This window comes from Thermobia domestica, chromosome 4, assembly GCF_964235325.1.
Source record: "Thermobia domestica chromosome 4, izTheDome1.hap1.1, whole genome shotgun sequence".
Classification (NCBI taxonomy): domain Eukaryota; kingdom Metazoa; phylum Arthropoda; class Insecta; order Zygentoma; family Lepismatidae; genus Thermobia; species Thermobia domestica.
In genome coordinates this window covers 53,085,209-53,108,061 of record NC_137457.1, presented here as the reverse complement: position 1 = coordinate 53,108,061, position 22,853 = coordinate 53,085,209, and the positions used below count along the sequence as shown (strand labels likewise).

Sequence of the window (22,853 nt, the reverse complement as noted above, 5' to 3'; positions counted from 1 at the left end):
ATATATATATATATATATATATATATATATATATATATATATATATATATATATATATATATATATATATATATATGAGAATGTTAAATACAAGTTATGAAGTTCACTAGCAATAAATAAATCATGTAGTGTATTTATTTGCAGCTATTTGTCATACAGATGTAACTTCTCAATATTCTCAATACAGCATGTCATTTACAGTCGTGAAATAAAGTATATTCCTACGGATATAGAAAGTGTGTAAACAGAGTATCCAAAGTCGGATACTGCTTCAAGACACATAACTTTTCCCGATCCCCTTAACGTCACGGGAAGAAACATAAATTCTCTTTAGAACGGAATATCGTTACTTAGAGTCTCATTCGAATACGTTGAATATACTTTTGTATATTCATTTCTTTCTCTCTCTCTCTCTCTCTCTCTCTCTCTCTCTCTCTTTCTTTCTTTCTCTCTCTCTCTCTTTCGCTTTGTTTATATGTTGCGGAATATCCCAAGTTTATACAACATTTGCAAAGTATATGACTATCAGAGTCATGGAATACCGGAAATTGAAAGTCGTGTTTCTTCAGGTTTGATTTGCGTGTTCATGTTCGCTCACTGGTAGAGTACGGGCTTGTTAATGAGGTCGTCTTGAGTTCAAAGCCTGCAGAGAATTATCTTTTTTTCTTGTTAGTAGAATTGCACAGAAATCGGATTCAAGGAGTGGTTTACTTCTAGAAATATTTTCAGAAGCGTTTAGGTAGCCCTGAAAAGGACTGTTTTCGGGAGTTAAGGCGGGGACATTATTATTGTGTCCAATACCCTTCTGAATTTATTACACGCCCCATTCTTCTGGGCATGGAATCTATTAAATGGGTGACAAATTTATCTCCTTCCCCTACCTCCAGCTATGCTTCGGAAACGAGATGCCACAGGTCATCCTGGGTTCTTGGTGGATCTGCCTCAGGCCAACTATCCCTTAGAGTACGCTTCACTTCTGCCCACATATTTTCCATGAGATTGAGGTCTGCTCCACGAGGCGGCCAGTCAATTAAATCAATCTCAGGCTGCCCTGCGAACCGTTCCTGAACCACACGGGAAGTACGTATTGGCGATTGGTCTTGATGGAACTGAATTACACCATCAGGCGGAAATACTCGTACAGATAGCACCATGATATTACTCATAATATCTAAGTACTGAGCACTGTCCAGGTGTCCTTCAATTCTGTGAAGCTGTTCTGCTCCGCGCCTGAAAATCCAACCCCAACATGAAATAGATACATGGCCGGCCACTGCGATTTCAAGCAGCAACACATTCAGGGTCATATCGGGTGACTCTCGGGCGATACACAAAACGGCGTCCCTCATTTGATGTTGTGAATATGGATTCATCTGAGAAAACTACGTTTTCCCAATTGCGACCCACATTCGCCTGTGCAAACGCGAGACGGTAAATTTTGTGGTCGTCTGAGAGTTTTTCCTTCACGGCAGCAACACAGCCACGTAACCCAGCATGACGAAGCCTTCGCAGAGCTGTATGCTTACTACCAGGAAAGAGAGAAGCTTCCCTTAGCTGTCTAGACGTCCGTAGTGCGTCTAACCGGGCTTCGTTTACTAATCTCGCATCTTCGGCTTCGATTCACACATGCGGACAACCAGAAGATCGTAAATTACCAGTTTGACGTGTAGGACCATATTTCCGAACCCATCGCCTTCCTGTAGAGGCCGGGACACCTACTCGCCTGCTAGCTGCAGTTGCAGAATAGCCTTCCAACTCCCATAAAGTAATTACTGCTGTACGTCTATCCATAGTTACCAATGTTCTGAGCTGTGAGCAGGAAGCAATAGGTAAAAGCTAGTACCTGACATGTGGTTGGTTAATTGCACGACACGTCTATTGTGGGGAACGACTTGGTCAACGACTCGCGAAAGAAATCTGAAAATGGTGCGCCGTAATAATAATATTAAAAACATTTTTATAAAGGAGTATTAATACCTACGAAAAGCTGTTTAAAGAATGAATTTTTATACTGACATTACACGTATAAAAACATATACCATATACCAAACAGATTGAGCGATATGATGATAGCTGTATTGAGACGAACACTTTCGAAGTCCAACTTCGGGTATCTTCTGAAAACAGTAAACTAAAGCTGCTGGTTCGAACCTCCAAGCCAACCTTAGCAATCTGGAAAAAATGTACAGATATGTTTTTCCTTCTGCTAAATATAATAAGACATGTTGAAATGGTATTAAGTGTAGAAAAAAAGTAAAGTTGATTGAAATAGTTAATGATACAATATTTCGAAACTATATATTCACACTCTCGTTTCGTCATTGTGATTTCCATACGGAAAAAATAATTTACGTATGAACTCAGTTACATTTCAGAAGCAGCTTCCGAAAAGCGGTCATGTTAGCTCAGTGGTACACTCCCGAGCGTTTAAATCGTGAGTTCGATACCCGTTCATGTGAGATTCTTTTATGATATTCTACTTTCCTCAATGCATGAAAATTATGTAAAATAGTTACATTACAATTCATCAGTTGTATATATCAGTTGAATATATATATATATATATATATATATATATATATATATATATATTCATATCATTTCACGACATAAGCAATTCTTATCTTTAAAATATTTGACATATTGACAGAACGTCGGTATGTTATATGTGAATATTAAATACAAATTAAGAAAATCGTGTAATAGCAATAAATAAGTTATGTAATGTATTTATTTGCAGCTATTTTCATACGCAGCTAACTTCTCAATATTCGCATTACAGCATTTAGGTAGAGAATATCGAAAATCGGATCGTGGCTCAAGACAAAAAACTAGCTAGCCCCAAACTGCCACGTAAGAAATTCACGAATCGCAAAAGTAAAGTAAAGAGATTGAGAGCCGTAATACCTTAATCGCTCTCTCTCAACTCCCTCTTATCTGCATTTATACATATAAAAGTGTATGTATGTATGTTCCAACAAAACTCATGTATGGCTAGAGCAGGATTTTTCAACCTGGGAGTCGTGGCCCCTAGGGGGTCGCGAAGATAAGCAGAAGAGATAAATATAGTTAGAATCTAATACCGGAAATTATTTTGAATTTTGTTCTGATAGGCATACTTTTATTTTTCATACATACTGTAAAGAACAATAAAAAATACGTCTACTGAACATTGTCAAAGGGTGCAGAGTTGTTTAAAAATGAATTTAAATGAAAGAGGTATGATATGATATGATACTAATGAGAACTGTATATAGAAATACTAGAAAAATACACATGGAACAAAACCTGCACATTGAAATACAATTAAAATTGAAACCTAATGAGATACCTAAGCATGGTGTAATTTCACTAGTGCAGCAATGCCCGGTTCAATCTTCGTGACGAACATTATGAAGTCATTTTCAACTGATAAGCGATTTCTTGTCTTTGTTTTAATGTTTACCATGAAAAAAAACTTGCGCACAAGTACGATGTAGCAAATGGAATTATTACTTTTAAAGCAGCAGATACCAAACCAGGACATTCTTCTCTCCTCATCAGGCAGAACTTGTCCAAGTCTTCGTTACAGAAAACAAGTTGCAAAGACTTGTAGCATGATCATTCTATTATTTGGTCAAGAAGTTGTGGGCTTAGATCAGATATGTTAATGGCCTCTTCAATGAAGGAGTTTAACATCCATCTTGAACCAGCATCTTCGTCGTTTGGAACATAGATAGTACAGTTACTGTATCCACTGTCAATGCCGGGCGCCGAAAAAAGGGGGCACAAATTTCGGAGGAAGTGTGTTACTCATGTTAGGAAAGTAGGGATGCACGCGAGACAAGACGAGACGAGAAATGGAAAAGTTTCGTCTCGTCTCGCAACCTCAAACGTTGGTCTCGTCTCGCGTAAGGTCTCGTCTCGCAAATGTGAAGTCTCGTCTCGCGTCTCGCGTAAAATTTTGAGTCTCATCTCGCGTCACGCGCGAGACTTTCTCGCATGGTCTCGCAGTCTCGCATATATTCTAGGTCAAAATTTTGCAATGTGTTATTCTATGGCTGTTAATGAATGATGATGTGATATTCTGTCCGAAGGCAGGTATTTGAGCTAAAAGTCCCTTGGCAAGGTGAATGGTGGTTTGCCATTGCTTTCCATGGGATGAATGTTCATAACATCCTAAGGAGACGGAACCTAGAGTTCAAAATAGTATTCGAACTTGTGTCCCCTCCGCTCCAAATTAAAAGAAAAGTTGTGCTGGAATTTGATCGCTGGACCATTAATTTTCGTCAAATAAATAGCATAATTTACAGCAAAACCAGCATAAATTGTTGCTCGATCCAACATTGTTTTCCAGCTTAGAGGTTTCCAGCAATATTTGGCTCTTCTAAAATATCGTCGCCACTATCAACATTTACACGTTTTGGTCGTTTCCTTGAAGGGTGATTTTCCAGTATAAAGATGTTTTTATACCACCAAAAGCGCTTGTACGCAACAAAAGAACTCCTCACAACACAATACGACCCAATTCTTTTGGTTCGTTCGCGCTTGTAGCAATGTTGGATTATCGCATTTTATCAACTTTCGCATTCAACTTATACTGCCAGATCTAGAAAATAAAATTACTGACAGATATAGGACCATTCCTACCATCTCCCACGAAACCTATAGGAACATCCTGCCAAACCAGTATTTGAATTAAACTTCCGAACTAGAAGGGGATGTTTTTGATAAATATATAGAAAGAAAATACTTATTCCATGTAAAAATATCATGTTTTTTCTGCGAACCGGGCCGGGGATAAACTTTGATGAGAGGGGATTTCCCCGCCATCCCCCACATTAATCGCTAGTAGTAATGTGAAAAAGACAGAAACAACAGAAATATCATATTTCGCAGCAATAGGGAGTCTTATTCGCTTTTCAGACCAAAAATAGAAGTTCATGTATTCGTGCGCGCCCGCGTGAATGTGTTTGTGTCGCAAAAAAATTCCTAAATCTATGCTGTAATAAATTTTCAATTTACAAAGCTTTTCTTTTTTAGAAACTAAAGAAGGCTTTAATTCTGAAAATTAACCTTGATTAATAATAAATCTCATAAAATGTCTATTGCCCCAATCACTTTTTGTTCCTGTAGGCATTAACGCTCAACTAAGAAAACTCAATAAATGTAAGATTACTAAATATACAATTAAATGTAATTCATAAATGTTGCGAGACTGCGAGAAGTCTCGCAAGACTTAACCGAGTCTCGTCTAGCGTCTCGTCTCGCATGGTTTAGTCTCGTCTCGCGTCTGGCATAAAATTTTCACTCTCGTCTCGTGTCTCGTATCGCAAATGCGAGACGAGACGAGACGTCTCGTGTACATCCCTATAGGAAAGTGCATGTGCACATGTATAAAATAGAAGGAAAAACGTAATAAAATGTGCTCAAAATCAAGGAAAGGCAGGGTTTACTTTTGAAAATTTTATTGAGCTTCGTGCCAACCATGGTGGCGCTTCGCAGCTAGTCTGTCGACCTCACTCATATGTACGGAGACATCGTCGTATACTCTCGCCCCGAGCGCTGATTTTCCATGCCACGGCACTATAAACACTTTAAACAAGAAATGGATTCTACTATTATATAAATAGGCATGTTAAAAATCCCACACAAGCTTATTATAAAACACAAATTATAAAAGGTTCGCTGTCAAGAGGATGTGATAAAAGGGGATCGTGATAAGAATTAGATTGAGAACCGCTGGCCTAGAGTAATTTTAACCAAATTTTTTATAGTCTGAAAAAGAATGCTGTCGGGTTACCTATGGTGAATGGGAGGGGGATACATATAAAAGATTGCTAGAAAATGATCGGTATTAGTGTCGAATTCATAGTTTTCGGGGTCGCTTAGATAAATAGTGTGACTTTCGATTTCGCTTAACTCCGATTAAGCTCTCATTAGTAGGGATGGGCACGAGCGACTTTTCTTTCAAACTCGACTCGACTCGAAACATACATCTTTGAGGTCTACTGTAGGACTCGGCGCGAAAAATATCCACAACTCGACTCAGATTAGAGTCGAGTCAAACTAAAACGAGCCAAATCCTGTGTGTAGTCCTACCTAGACAATACATAGACAATATAATTATTCTATTATCAATTATACTACTATTACTACAAATAATAATAATAATAATAATAATAATAATAATAATTATTATTATTATTACAACACCGTGTATAAACATGAACGTTAGATGGTTAGTAAAAGATTACTAAAAGCTAGTTGACTGCCGACGTCGGTAGTCATGACGTCTACAAAGCAAAGACATCGTTCATTACCCTAAGCTAAGCGTCGGTGGACTACAGATGGTCAACTATTGACCTCTCGCAAAAAATTGGTGGCCCCGCAGCGACAATCCGCGGTGGCCCCTGTTCCATTTTGAAAACTTTACTACCAGCGGCAGAGACGCGATGAAACGACAACGGACCACAAAATTACTCTCCCAAAATATGTTAAAATGCCTGTATGTGTGATTTGTTTATATTTAGGTGAGTCAAAAAAACACAAAACAAATACCCCGGGGTGGACGCGAACTATCAATATTACGATTACTAGGCACGTCTTCTGATTTCCCCACGGAAACGATCATAAAAAGCTTGCTTGTTGATGGATAAATCATTGACGTCTTAATTTAGCCAATCAGACAAACCCCTACATCTCGAGTTCTAGGAGGTGATACCGTGAACCGTTTCAGATTTATTGCTTTCTGGTGGGGTACTATCTATGTGCAAAATTTGAGCATAATAGCCGACATGCATCTTCGGTGCCTCTTATCTTTAGTACAATTTTAACCAGAGATGGTGTGAGTCAATGAAAATTTGATCCACGACCCACCATGATCCAGTATCACCCACCACCCAAATGGCCTATTGGCCCACTGTGACCCATCATCCATCGTGATCCACTCTGACCCACCACCAACTATGAAGCACTCTGAACCATTGCGACCAACTCCGACCCAGCAACACCCATCGACATCAACTCTGACCCATGATCCACGTCCTCTTCTCCGTTGACTAAAGAGGCTACACTTGTAATAAAACAAGGCTGTGAAATTATCACTTATCGGAGTTTGAATTTCTACCGTCAATGGCTCAAGCACCTCTCTGTTACAATACTGGTGGATCTGACCTTTACGATATATAATGTCAGTGTTTCTCAACTTCCGAATTAAAATGAATTTAAATTTATCATATATAATTATTTCTTTGTTGCCTCACAGACACATTTCAGTAGAAAATAGGATGAAATTTGAAAGTCTCAAATCAAGGAAAAGTAGACCAACATAAAAAAAAAGAAAGAAAAACTAATTTTGTATATCATTAAGCACCTGGAGTGCCACTCATTATCCAATCCACCTCGAAAATTATGGATTCGACACTAATGTCGGTCTTATATATATATATATATATATATATATATATATATATATATATATATATATATATATATATATATATATAATTCTGATGTCAGGCTCTTTCATTTCTCCTAGAAGAGCAAACGGATACTGCCACCGTTAGGACTAAATTTGGTCTTAAATGACATTAAAATTTCTACAAATTAATTTAGCGACCAGTGTTGCATTTAAAATCTCGGCGCCCCTATGCACTTTTGCTCTCGGCGCCCCCAATAACTACATATTTCTCCGCCCCTTCATCCCTAACTTAAAAATAAAACTTAATTCGAATATGCTTAGTTAGTGAATTTATTACATTTAAATACCACTCACTACATGCTACAACTAGAACTACGTAACAAAAAAAAAACAAATGTGAAACGTGTTCTGAATTATTTTTAGATTTCTTACGATATTGTTATACATATTAGAACAGTAAAAGAGGATTGTTCATGAAATAGTATATTTGCTCTTGATTTTTAACTTTTTCATACGGAAAAAATTAAAATTTTATTCAAGTTTTAAACTTTGCACTCTGCAAATATATTGACCTCTAGGCAATGGGACTAATGTGAAATGTGGACTAATGTTTACTAATGTGGACTAATAGGAAATGCGGCACTGTTAGCGGCGTTGAAAAATTACGATTCGATTCTAATATCGGTTGATTTCGATATTTTTATGTCGCTACGTAACCACCCTGGGTGCTAATGGGAGCTTAATTGGACTTGAATTGAAAGTAGAACTATTCACCTAAGCGACCACGAAGCTATGGATTCGATACTAATATCGACCGGTTTCTAGCATTTTTGATATGTATCCCGACATTACTCTTTTCCAGACTGTAAGAAATATAGTTATAATTGCGCTACATATATCAGAATTATGTTGAAACACACACATACATCCACTTTTATATTCTGTATAAATTGAGAGTGAGCGAGCGAGCGAGAGAGAGCGACTAAAGGCATCACCACTTTCACATTGCAAAAGCATATATCAGGAATTGAATTGAAAATCTATGTAAAGACTTTCTGCTGTGGTGTGCTTCATAAGGACAATTCCAGTCTGCTGACGTGACCTTTGGGGTTCATGAATTTCTTGCGAGTGTTGCGACTTTGGATTCTCTGTTTAAACCCGGTTTATGCATCGAATAAGTTTTCGAGAACATAAATGACATGCTGTATTATGAATGTCGAGAATTACCCTCTATATGACAAATAGCTGCAAATAAATACACTACATGATTTATTTGTTGCTAGTGAACGAGTGTCTTAACTTGTATTTAACATTCTCATATATATAATACTGACCTACTGTGAACACCTACCTATTTCAGATGTTATATTTTAAACATAATAATTACTACATTCTGCAATGATTATGTTATATATATACAACTAATGTATTTAATGTCATTATTTTATATAATTTTTCATGCATTGCGGAAAATATAATTTTTAAAAGAGGATTGACCCAGATGGGATTCGAACTCACAACCTTATGATTTGAAACCCGACAGCTTACCAGTGAGCTAACACAAGGACTTTTAGCGATGTATAACGGTTCTCAAGAAAATTATGACATTCATACCCACTAGAAACGCTGTTTTTGTTCTACTTTGACTATTATTTTAGTACTCAGGCGATAATTATGTTTTATGTCTTAACCTTGAGCATTCTTTTACATATGGAAAGATTCGTTTACATATCTAAGTGTTCCATTACGTATGGAGAGCTAAATGACAAACAAACATGAGCTGACATTAATACAAAGTTTCGAAATATTGTGTCATTAAGTATTTCAATCAATGTTGCTTTTTTCAACACCTGATAACAAGTCTTATTATATTTAAAAGAAGAAAAACACATCTGCAAACTTTTTCCCGATTGCAAAGGCTGGCTTGGAGGTTCGAACCTGGTTTACTATTTCCCGAAGATACCCGAAGTTGGACTTTGAAAATTTTTGCCTCAAAACACCAATAAAGAATGCGCTCAACCTTTTTGAGACAAGGTGTACCAGGGACGATGGGATCTTTCAATGATGGGGGACTATTGTTGGGGTCTTGTTAGAGAATGCAACATTTCTTACAAAGAAAGGAAGTAATGTACGTTTTTGTAACCCAATGGAAGTTTCATATATTGTGATAGTTTTGATTGTCTTTTCGTGACCTTTTGGTACATTTGTATTATTGTTTATTGTAAATTGTCACACTTGTAAAATATATAGTATTATATTTTATATAAGTGTTTGTGGTAATAAAGCAAAACGTTTTACCTCAACTTAAGAGATCTGAAAGCATTACTATAAGGTGCAATAAACAGTACACACAGTATACATACAAACATATTTATTTCTCTAGAAAGAATAAAGCGATTATTACGAAACTTGGAGGGTTTGTTAAATATGAATCAAAGTATACTTAAGTATAATTTCCATGTTAGTATATGCAAGGGGACGAGATCTTGGGGTGTAAAATAAACGAAAAGGGACATTTTTGAGGGATTTTCCCGAAATTCCCTCTGTTACGGTACAATCGTACGTGATGGAGAAAAACCGAGTGCATATTCGAATTCAGCGCAAAACGTTCCTTTAAGAACAGGTATCTCCTTTTATGTAACAAAACCTTTGTTAACTACTGTTATTTATGCATAATTTCCTCAGCCCTGAAGCCCCTTCTGTCGGCTTCAGACGGCTGGAGGCCTATGCAACCAGGTTAACAGAAGTAAATAACGCGTTCCCCGATACAGGCATCCCGAACCTCCTCCGTCCGTTCAATGCCTCCGCGTTCCCCACAAGGAGCACGGAGTTCACAATCCAGGAATCGAAAGCCGGTCATCAGGCTTACGCGCCTTATGTAACAATATATATATATATATATATATATATATATATATATATATATATATATATATATATATATATATTACAAATATTATTTATAATAACGAAGTGACATAATTGATTTGTTTTAAATAAAATAAAAGAGTTTGTATTTGAGTTTATAACTATATAAATTTTCTTAAGTATTATAGACTTTTTAAAAAGAAATTTAAAACATAATTAATGTTAAGTTTCAGAAGCAAAATCATATCATATTATTACTACAACAACTATAATAATAATATTGAATTTATTTACTTCTTTTAATTTAATAAAGAAAGACTTATCAAATATTTGACTCCATTGAATTCAAAGAAGTTCTGGCATTTTAAAATACTATGTAATTCAATGATATTAAAAAATACAAAATATGCATTTCATATATATTAAGTGACATAATTTATCATAAAATTATTTACTAAGAAATGGAATAGAAACAAATAAACCATTTTTAGATAACAAAAGAATACAAGCTATTTATTGACGATGATAATATTTCCACAAGAGAAGAAAAAATAATGTTAACTACATTACAATTTAAAGAAAAAGTTTCTAACTCAGTTCTTAACACAGTTTCCATGCCTGTTTTAAAATACTTTTTAATTTTCACTGTATGTATTGCTTCATTTTCATATGAAACTGTCACTGAACATTATTATTCTTTCATTGTATTTATTCCTTCTTTTTCCATTCAAAACTTCATTGAATATTATGATTTACGTCTTGTACATTATTTGATAGAAAATGTACTCATATTGATGACGACGACGACATTAATCTGATGAACCATTGGTAGAATTCATAATGTGCAATGATGTTGACAATAGATACGATGTTTTTTTTTTACGGTAATGGACAAATGGAAAAAGACATAATTTTACGATTATTCTGTCTATAATAATGAACAAATGAGTCAATGATGATATTTATACAAAACAAGTTTCCTGTGCTAACAATGAACAAAAAGAAGAAATCACAGACATATATAAATACCTGCTGTAATAGAGGAAACGGAGATAATTTCTTTCCAGTATTAATGAAAATGTGAGTATTTTTGGATTTTCCTTTACCCTTGAAGCACAGAAATACGTATGAATAATGTCTACATAAGGACGACTTCACACTTTTAATTTGTTTACTATTGAATTTATAATTAAGAGAATATCTACGTAGAGGTTCAATGTGTTACATTACATATGTAGAAAATCATAATGTATCTTGAATCGTATTTTTGTTTGAAATCTCAGTATCAGACTAACATTTGCTGCTAAATCAACGTTCACATCTGAGTCTTTATTAACATGTGTTATAAAACAGTTTTGAATTTCACTAATGTATGACATATGAAAATTTGTGAATCTGTAACACTGAAATATCAGCATTATAATGTTTAGCAATTGTTACTATCTTTCATTCATCACAGTTTGAAGGTTTCTTTAAAATATTATTTTGTTTAATAATATTTAATACTGAATGAGGATAGTGAATCTTTTTAATAGTCACTTACTCTTTTTCATGAATTTCCATTTTTTGGTGAAGTTTAGTAGTGTATGATGCTCATGTGTTACTAGGAAAATAATTCTTAGAACTATTAATAGGAAGCGTAACGTAAAAATCTCTATTAGGTTCCATTGTACGTCTTGATTTTTAAGGTGATGTAGGTATCCACAAGTCCAAACAGGGAGGATATGCTTTCCAATGGACAAGAGTTACTTTTCGGTTTCCTTTTCTTCTTGTGGGCATGATATTATCTACGTAAAAGGATTTTGATAGCGTCACAACTTGTAATTTATCTCTATAAAATAAAATATCTAGTGGTTCCTTGCCTAAGTCTTTTATTTCATAAACAGGTGGCCCTCTAGGTATTATGTCATTCACTTTAAATATTTCCCTTCTTCAGTTTTGTATATATCTTTTATGAACTTTATGTTTTGTATTAATAATTCGTACTGTATCATCAATCTTAAGGTGTTTAGAAAAAATTCGGATTCTTCATTTTCTTCATTTTAATCCTACGCCCCATTATGACATGGAGTAATGTCGGATCCCATCAGTTAACAAGTAACTTTCCCATGATTTGCATGCTTGAAACGTCATGGTTTAGGTATGTTTATTATTTTAGTACTCATTTCTTATTATGTATTGTATTTTTGAAATTTATTTCTATATTAACAATTTTATATTTATTGAGATTACAAAATACCCAAATTCAATATATCAATTAAGCTGAGATCCATAACGTTATTATCAAATTGGTTTCAAAATATTCTAAATGTGCCATAACAGTGTAGCCCGCTGACTACCAGTATTCGCCTATATATCTTTATACCATAGAAGTTTCTGCATGTTCTAAATGTCCGAAAGTTACCATAACCTACTGACTATCAATATTTTCTAAACAATATTACAATATGTTTCACCATGTACGAAATGTGCAATATGTTAACCTAACCTGATTACTACTACTATTCTCCAAGTTCAATATAATTTATTTTGCACGTTTTTTTTTCTTCCTAGCGCAATTTGTACACATTGTGTGGTGTTTGAGACAGCAAGGAATGAGGCACACTTGCAACTTGTCTTCATCTTCTTCTCCAAAGAACGAAGACATACTTGGCAACACATGTTTTATTGCTTCTCTAGACTCCCAGTTTCAGCAGATGCAGATTGTAGTTTTGGAGTTTTCCACCCCAGAGATTTAAGTAATATATTAAATCCAAACTGCAAGATTTTTGAGTCCTGCAAACTTCGTTTAATATGGTCATTGACCAACTTGCTTCCAAGTTATTTCAGAAGTAGGCGACGATTGTGTCGCTTTCCAAATTCCCAATCTGGAAATTTGAAAATCAATATTATGTATGCTGCTACCGCTGTACAGTCCAGGATGTTGGATCATATCTTCTTCCCTTACATTCCCTGCATATTCGGAGGATTCGTCGCAGCTACCAAATTCCATATCTTCTTCACTGCCACTTTCATATATTATACGCTTAGGTTCTTACATTGAATTAGATCTTGGGCTGACATTTTGCAGCCGAAGAACACAGCACACAATTAATCTATTCTTTCTCTACTTTTTCAGTTGTGTGCAGTTAATATAACAATAAAATTACTTCTGTAGCGCTATAGAGTGCAATTTACTGCTTGGCAAACAACCATAAAGTCCAAAATCCCAATGTGGCACAAAATGTTGAACTTAAGTGAAACTATATTGCCGTGATACCTGTTGATAAAATAGAGAAGCTAGCGGCATTGTTTAAGTAATATACACTAGGATGTGCTGCTACTTCCTAGCTTGTGTACACTACGGTGTTGATAAAAAAGAAAAGCTTTCATACATCCAGCATAGAAATGATTTTATAAATAGTTCTCTCTACGATGATACTGCTGGTGGTGGTTTGTTCCGTTGTAGAACACATGACAAACCTTTCGGATTCTTAATAGGTTTATGTACGTTATTACAAGATAAAGATTTTCTCTCGTTATCGCTCGGTTGTTCTTCTAAGCATAACGTCACTTCTCGAAAAGCATGTATGTACTGTGACTTCATTAGCTTCTAAACATAATCGTTACAATAATTTTTAAACAGCAGTCTAATCATAAAAATAAAGTGTGTCTGTACTTGGACATCCATACCTGTGAGAATGTCACCAATCATCTGACAAACTACCAAAACTATGCGTTTGACACTAATATAAGTTATTTTGGATTATTTTTAGATTTCTCCGTATTACGGATTTTCTTGCGCTAATTAATTGTGTTAATCTACAGAAGAAAGACAGTCTATGCAGTGTGTACTTCAAAATTAATGAACAGGCCTCGTATGGAAATTTTCCAAGAACTCTCTCTCTTCTCATGCATATACATATATGTTCAAATGTGTGTGTGCAACTAACTACGATCAAATCGCCTAGCAGTCCTTTTATGGGTAAAAAGAAAAACGAATCGCTTCACAGAACATTTCAGCAAGAAGTGTCATCGCTAAGTTCAGCCATTGCAACAGTTGGTTGTGTTTCAAGTCAAAACCGGGATTTTCCCATTGGAGAAGCAACACAAAAGGTTGACGATAAAAGCAGGGCAGTCTATTCAAGGAATTCGGTTAGGCAGGGGTGCGCCTTGCACCTGTCGTGCGTTCTGCACGTAGAGTAGGCTTTTACACGGGCTCGCACTCAGCCCGTCGACCTGACTTTAAGCTTCCAGAGCTTTGTGGCCGTCGTTGTTCCTAAGAAGTTGACGTAAAAGGAACCAAGTGTCGGTGTTGTGTAATTATAGAACGAGCCTTGAATTAAATCCATTTGTGATTTTATAGCCGAATAGGAAAAGGGCTAGCAATCTAGCTGTAAACGTAATTGGATGCAGTCAATGGACCTTGGCTGGAGCACTTCCAAACAATAATCCTGTTGTGAGTAGCATAACTATTGGATACTTTCTTTCGTATGGCAAATGAACTACTGGATTGGTTTTAGGAACCAGTTTCTGTAAAGAGGATAACCAGAAGAGGAAACCGCAGTTGACTTAATCCCCACCCTACTTGTACAGTACAGTGTGCATAGTGAAACGAGAGTGTTATATAATGTATCCCCTACTCTCAGTCCATGCCTCTAGCGCAAACTGTAAGTAGAATTAAGAAAGAATCATTCTTATAAATCGAAACGGCCACCTGACCAAAGGAAATTATTTTAAGAAAATAAAAAGCAAAGTAATTATTTTTGAGCGCTCAAGTTGTTAAATATTATAATTAGCTTGTAGTTTGTTCATTGTATATTGTTTGTTTAACCACAATACATAGTACTCGCAATTTTAATCTCACGTTTAATTCTTGGCCGTAATCACTCGTAGCTTTACAGTGTGTTGTAACAGTTCATAGATTGTTTTATTCATTCATTTTTACGACAAATACTCCTCTCTTTCCTGATACTTTTCCAGCGGTCGGTGGAAACGGGGATTGCTTGTATGGTTTATGATGACCTTTTGTGGTCATCACAAACTGGAAGCCAAGAAACCAAAGTTTGGAGCAAGTGAAATAAAAAAAGAGAGAGATAAAAACGTAGTCTTATTTACGATAAACCCAGAAAGGTCCGTCATATACGTGACCACTTTATTGTGGATCCCTTTCATTAGCTGATGGTGTCTAAATTTCAAAGTAAACATGAACTTCAGTTTCGGCATTGAGCTCAACGGCCTCGAATACTATGGTTTTGACACTAATATGGGTTATTTACACGTTTAGGTATCCAACCATCACCGATGATCCCAGTGACCGCAGCGAATTGTACTGAACGCGATAGGAATTTCACTGTTGATTTCAGCGACCCCGAAAAATATGAATTTGTCACTAATATTGTTCATTTTTGATTATTTGTACATGTTTCCTTGACGTCTCTCTATTAGGGTGTTATTCCTTAACTCACGCTCTCTACATTTGAAAGTAAACGCAAACTTAAGTTTCTCAATTCAGCTTGCACCAGCTCTCATCAAGTGGGTATTCTGATGGACAAATACTGTATGATTGGGATTATTATTACCTCTGAGCCCCGTGTGCGCATATAGAATAGAGCTTTATTTCAAACCAACATCATGATGAAAGCATCTTTTAGTTGAACGTCCTACGATTTTTTCCGAAGAAATACTATGAGCACGATGTTGTCCACCACAAACTCAATTCAACTCTTGGTAACTGCTTAGCCACTGAACCACCGTTGAGGTTGCCGTTTGTTCCGAATTAGGCGGAAATGCCTAATATAGAGTATTTTATTTCAAATCAACCTCAAGAAATAAATATCTTTAACGTGAACGTCCCACGGTTATGTTTCCGGCAATAGCTATGACCACGATGTTGTCCACCACAAACTTAATTAAACTTTTCCTCTCATCCAATTTACCCGCATGTAGGATTTTTAGTTCAAACCCATATATAGATGATCATATCTTTTAATTGAACGTCACACGATTATGTTCCCGAGAAAAACTATGAAACGGCTGTGAAAGGAAGTCAATAATATGAAAAATACACTTGGAAATAAAATCACTTTCTTGATTCGATTGCATCATGCAGACAAACTCATCTTAATGAATGTTATCAGACTTTCTGTTCATATAATCAAATAACGTCCCATGATAAGCTTTCAGCTGAATAGAATCTAACGTTTCATATTATCAAAGCCAAACCACGCACCACATTCATCTCCATTCATTTTATACTAATGACTTTTGATTACCATGCGACTAGTGATGTGTCTATTCCGCTTAGGGACTAACCATCTCTCTCCTCACATCCAGACATATTAGCATCATTGAAACACGTTTTACACGGAAGCTAATAACAGAACGGAAGCTAAACGTCAGAACTCAGAAAGAAACTCACAAATCTTGTATTGTATTCGTTGAATTAAGCAGCATTTCTATATATGCCTGTGTCTTTCTTAACGCTAAATTCAATGTCATTCATTCAATCTTCTTCCAATAAAACAATTAGTGAGTTTTTTCATAAACACACATACGCTTATTATTTTTTATACATTTCTGCTTGGCCCTTTGTTCGATTCCAGTTTAAGTATTATTAAGATACATGATGTAACTTAAGTTTACAACTTTTCGGGCTTAATCATAGGAGGTAAAATTTAAAACAATATGATTTTCTTCCTTTTATACTAACCTGCTTTAGTACACATTCGCAGAAACAAATCCTCTTCTGTTGATTACAAACGTAGTCAAACGGACAAACACAAACACATCACATCATCAACTAATAACAAGATTAATCCCATATATTTCTATCAACATTGAATCATACACACGTCATGTGAGTCCCGTAAAAACGTGACTTTGACAAAAAAAAATGCCACAGCAACATTCAGGGAACTTGGTTCGAAGAAATTTCATATATTACGCTATGGAACGTATCAACTAACCACTTCACAGGAAACAAAACGAAGGCTAAATCCAATGGAGTCTGATACATACATAACTTGACACATGTCCTTCCGGAAAAATGACTTTCAAAACAAGCATAGCAACTTCAATTTTCTTATTGGGAACTTCGTTCGATGAATATCTCATCTTCAGCTCACAACTAAATCTTCTCTAGCATCATATACTATAGTACGTAGTACGTGGGACTCATGGCCAAATTAAGATGATGTCTGAACTTCAAGATTATGCTATACTACATGGCAACTAAACCAAGAGAGACCAGGGAAACAGCTCCCTTTTTAACGTCCGGACTTCAATGGTTGCAGCGGACTATCACATCATATTTTATATAGCGCCTAGCAGCTACCTAGTTTAAGGAGTTTCTCAAGGTCAAATTAGACCAAGTGCCGTAGATATACTCAGGTTAACTTCAACGTTAGGGGTTCTATACCAAATACGTCTCTGGAAACAGTAGCCAAATTTGTATACAAACACTATTCAAAGTACGATAAGTTGTTTTGCGTTGTCCTGAGCAGTCATTTTGGTGTACACCTCAGATATTCTTGGATAAGTTGAAGGATATCATAGCACTAGAAAACCTTTGGGAAGATTATTTTCGATGTGCATGTTCCACATATGTGTCGATACATTCAAGACGAGAAAGAGATAACTGACAAACAAAAGTAAGAACAGTAGGTCTAATCAAGAATATGTAAATAAATAACATACAATATGAAATAACAAGATACTATTCTGTACTACCATATTGATAAAGTACTTCATCTTTGTGTTACGATATCAATAATTCACTAGACAATCATTTGCGTTGACAGCTTCGTGTATATGCGGTAATATTACCACAATAAATCCAAACTATCTATGTGGAACTATATAAATTTATTAATGCATAATCATTTAAGGTATTGTAACTTCGTATCATCCAAATATTTCAGTCTATCTAATTTTTACCAAATTCTTGTGTCTTTTATATCATAAACGCTATATTTAGCACGAACGTTTTAATTGCTTGCTCAAGGTTGGAATTTTGCGTACAAATTTACGTACACGTGGACTGCGACAAAGAAAGTAGGATGACAGATATATTCTTTTAAATCTCACTAGCTTTGAAATAGATACAGTGAAAAGTTTCCTCCTAGATTCAGGATATTAAATATCGCACAATACTTTCATTTCTTCACAAATGCTACGCAATACTAAAAATATGTGTGTAAGGCACTTATAAAAGATAATTTGCAACCAGAAAACGAATCGGCTACTTTTAACATTTATCCAAATTATGAAGTAATTTGCCTATGTGTAAAGTATTCTGCATAGATATATCTTCCTCAAAACTAAATTCTTTCATAAACATTTACCAAACAGTTGTCACAATACAAAAATGTCATAAAATACATTCATTTTTCACTTTTGTGCTGACAGTCATTTTAATCTGGACATCGAAAAGAAAAACAAAAATCATTTTAATTTTTATGTAACATATCTACATGCACAATAATAAGAGGTTTAAAAAACTAATTACATTTATTTTAAAATAAAAATGCGTAACACCAGTTGCGTAAATACTATTGGTAACTACTACTATTGCGTAACTACTCAACTAAATCAGATTCATAAATTATGTTTTTAAATAACATGTTCCTTGGAGTTTAACTCACCTTATGTGACTACAGATTTGCTCCACATGCTCGAGACCCACCTTTGTATACCGACAATGTTGCCCTCCCGTATCATCGGGGGTTACATTTTTTAAAAATTTTTATATAGCAATATATTTTACACTAGCTTTTAAATCAGTCTGCTAGAAACAATTTATAAATTGCAGATATATTTCCCTATCAGTAGAAATGTAAATAAGGCAACATAAAGATACTTGGTAATTTAATGTAGTCTTCTACTTGAGGGCACGCAAAATATTAAACAAATATATACATGATAAAGTTCTTCTCGGGCAATCAGCCAGGTGAAAACTGGTGAATAGGCCAACGTTTGGAGAACTGTCATCGTTCTCATCATCAGGTTAATTATGTAGAAATCAGCGGATGTAAGTAATATATACTCTGTACTGGCGAAAATGCTGGTTCCTGATTGGCTGAAAATGCTGGTTCCTGATTGGCTGATTCCATCTGAAGACTGGAGCTGTGGTTGGCTGGCTATGTTCCGTAGTCCATGTACTGATTGGCTGAGGGTTATCTGGATGTTTGTGTGTAGTTTTCTTTGCAGTGGTACTGATGACCGGGTTCCACAGGGGGCTGAGCTGAAATCCAGTGTCTCTATTAACGCTGTTTGGTTATGAACTATGGCAAGAGATTCGGTTACTATCCTGGTCCAGTAATTGGTGCTCTTGGTAATGATGGATGTGTCCTTAAATAAAACTTTATGTCCTTCAGTTAAACTGTGTTCAGCTAAACCTGATTTTTTTGGATGGAATAATCTAATGTAATTTTCATGTTCTCTGCAACGTTGTTCAATGGTGCGTCCTGTTTGTCCTATATAAGCCTTTCCGCATTCACAGGGTATACGATACACGTCTGGTGTCTTTAAGCCCAAGTCATTTTTGATCGGGCGAAGTAAGTTTCTGGTTTTTGGTGGCGGCTTGTGTATGGTCTTAATGTTGTGTTTTTTTCAGAATCCGGGAGATCTTTTCATAAAGTTGTCCAGTGTATGGTAAAACTGCTGTACTCAATGGTTCTTCAGTTTCTTCTTTGGATTTCCTCTGTTCAGAAAAGGTCCTATTCAGCGACAAACTGATATCACGCGTCTTGTAATTATTCTGGAGTAGCGTCTTCTTGAGATGATCCAGTTCGCGAGGGAGGGATTCTTCGTCTGAAATGTCTTTTGCTCTGTGTGCTAGTGTGTTGATGACGGTGTTTCGCTGTGACTTATGATGAACACTGTTGCCATTGAGATTGAGGTCAGTGTGAGTAGGTTTCCTGTAGACGCTATGGCCGAGACTACCATCGGGCTTCCGGCGGATGAGAATGTCCAGAAATGGCAAGCATCCGTCCCTTTCAATCTCCATTGTGAACTTGATGTTACTATGTTGTTTACTAAGAAATTCTAGGAACAAATGCATATATATTATGAGAATGACACCTTCCAGCTTATAGAAACAGGGATTATACCATACATCCTATAAGAAAAGAAGTAAAAGAAACTCTACTTTCAGGTGGGCAAAACTATTCGACTTTTATTATAGAATACTCCTGACAGTACAATGTTTATTTGGAATTAGTTTTCACTTCTCTCAAAATTTATCACAAATAACACTAATTGAAATGTGTCAATCACAAGAGGTGAAATGTCAGACTGGTACGTGCACTCCCGCAATAAAAAAATAATCATACGAATAATGAATCTATGAAGCTTCTAAGATTTGCTACATCGTGATTGTCTCTGGTTGAGCATCCATTTTTAGAAATGAGCTGATTCATCTTGTTGAAATCCAGACCATCCAGTTGTGTGCTAGACAACTTAGTTTATCTAGTACATGGGTTTTGTTGGTGTAATCTAGTATATGGGTATCTAGCACACGGGTCTAGTGTGTGGGTTTTGTTAGTGTAATCTTATTTACGTTGTTAAGATTTTACACAAATTGTTTCCTCAGCACTTACTTTCGTCAATCATTTGTCTCTTCCTTAGCCATATGATTCCGTTCCTAAATCACTACACAGCGAAAATTGATTTCGGATTTCTGGCGGAATGAAACCAGTTATATTATTAACGGCGGAATGAAACCAGTTAAGAAAGGTTGTTATGTAAATAAGCAATATTGCTCCATAGCTTTTATTTTTATCCCACTGTCTGATTGCAGAAATTATTCGGCTTAGTTCACTGTGGTTACTCTTCTCTTTTACGTAAATAGAAATGATCGTGAGACGTTTAGGAAAAAATGTGGATGAAAATTAATATCATCGCATTGATCTAATATACCATCACTAAAATATTTCAAACCACGGTGGAAAGAAGTGGCTAGAAACTATCCCAACTAATTTAATTTGCTTAATTACTTATTTGTTCATTTAACATTGACCTATTGCTTCTTTTGCAACAGATATTACAGTAACTGAAATACATTTCATTACTTGTTACGAAAACAAAAAGGGTAAAGGAAATAATGGAAATACAAACAATTAATGAAGTGAAATACAGCAAAACATATTGAAGGATGTATATGTACTTGAATAGGCGTACAGATTCGTACATATACCTGCATATACATGTACAATTTTATATATTAACCCGCGTCAGGTACCATGCGGTCAAAATTGACCCCAGTGTTCTTCACGTTCTTTACAGTGCTGTAACTTTTAATACATTCGAAATTGCTTCTAGCCTTTTTTTTTTTGTATTTTCACATTGGTTTCAGACAGGAATTATGCTTACTACAGACTTGTGCTCGGGTTTACCTAATGAAGGATATTTGTTAGTATAAGTGTTTGGGGTCAAAATTGACCCCATGGTACCTGACGCGGGTTAAATACACAGAATCGATACACTCAAGAATATACACATGGATGTATCGAAATTTTGTTTTCAAAATCCGGTTAGTGATAGTGCGGATTTTTGGCCGAACGTAATCAGCATTATTCGTTTGCCAAAATATGTATACAAAATCCCAGCTCCATCAGGCATCTTCTTCTGCTGCCGAGTATAGTCCAAATATTAGAAAAATCATCAAAAAGTGACTTTTTAAATGATTTTCCAAAACAATATTTCCTATATTGTTTGACGGTTTAAGTCATTGAAATAAGAGTGGAAAAAGGAAATATATCCATACAACAAATTTATTACTGCCATTCCTGTGCTACACAAGCATAAAAATCGCGTGAACAACTCGGAAAAGTCATTGATTTTCCGACGATACATAAAATTAAATATAAAATTTTGAAAATACTTGAATAATAAAGAGAACTACTTAATGTTAAGTTGCAAGAGCACTAATAGTATAAATAATTTGCTCACATCATTTATGCATCTGCTTATTGCACTAGGTCGCCTGCCGCCGAACTCTCCGCTAATATCGTTTCGCATTGACTCGTCCAGCGGAAAGGAAAAGTCAACAAAGCAAGTAGTCAACAAGCTGAGCGGAATTTGATTGCTCTTAAACAAGTTATTTATTAATTCTGCAGTGAATTTCAACCATAAATAATTATGTTTTGGTGTGAAGCTCTATTTGTAGGATTGAGAATAATGTTTCAGTTAAGAGTCTTTATTAGTAAGTGTATGACGGTTATACTGAAGTTATGGCGTCGAAAGTTTGTTAATGCCTGACGTTTGAAATAACATTATTGGAACAGCAAATTTGTTCGACCGAACAGAATTACCTAAATTTGAAGATGTGTTGAGGCAACGCCTATGGAACGACAAGAAAAGGATTAGAATTTCCAGATCCCGGAAGGAGCCTGCAGCAAAGGATTTGTATTTTTTTCTCGCCATTATATTTGTATAAATGTAGAGTTATACCTCTATCAGCGGCGAAGCAATTCTCAGTGTCAGACGGATTGTTGCAATGATATTGAAGTACTATGATATTGTCCGTGACTTGAAAAAGCTACCTAAGTCTGGTTTCCGCATTTGTGCAGAACGAAATGATGATTTTCAAGAGACTACAAAA

The 22,853-nt window shown here is 35.6% G+C and overlaps 1 protein-coding gene across 1 annotated transcript; it reads right to left on the bottom strand.

Annotated features, from left to right (window-relative positions):
• Positions 1 to 19,844: 19,844 nt before the first annotated feature.
• Positions 19,845 to 20,258, bottom strand: LOC145682763 (uncharacterized). Its single transcript, XM_081754142.1, has one exon. The coding sequence runs from the start codon at positions 20,256 to 20,258 to the stop codon at positions 19,845 to 19,847; it is 414 nt and encodes a 137-aa protein (XP_081610268.1).
• Between the last annotated feature and the right edge of the window lie 2,595 nt (positions 20,259 to 22,853).

Excerpts from the sequence above, each read along its gene's own strand:
- LOC145682763 (XM_081754142.1), bottom strand. The coding sequence starts at position 20,258 with ATGGAGATTGAAAGGGACGGATGCTTGCCATTTCTGGACATTCTCATC.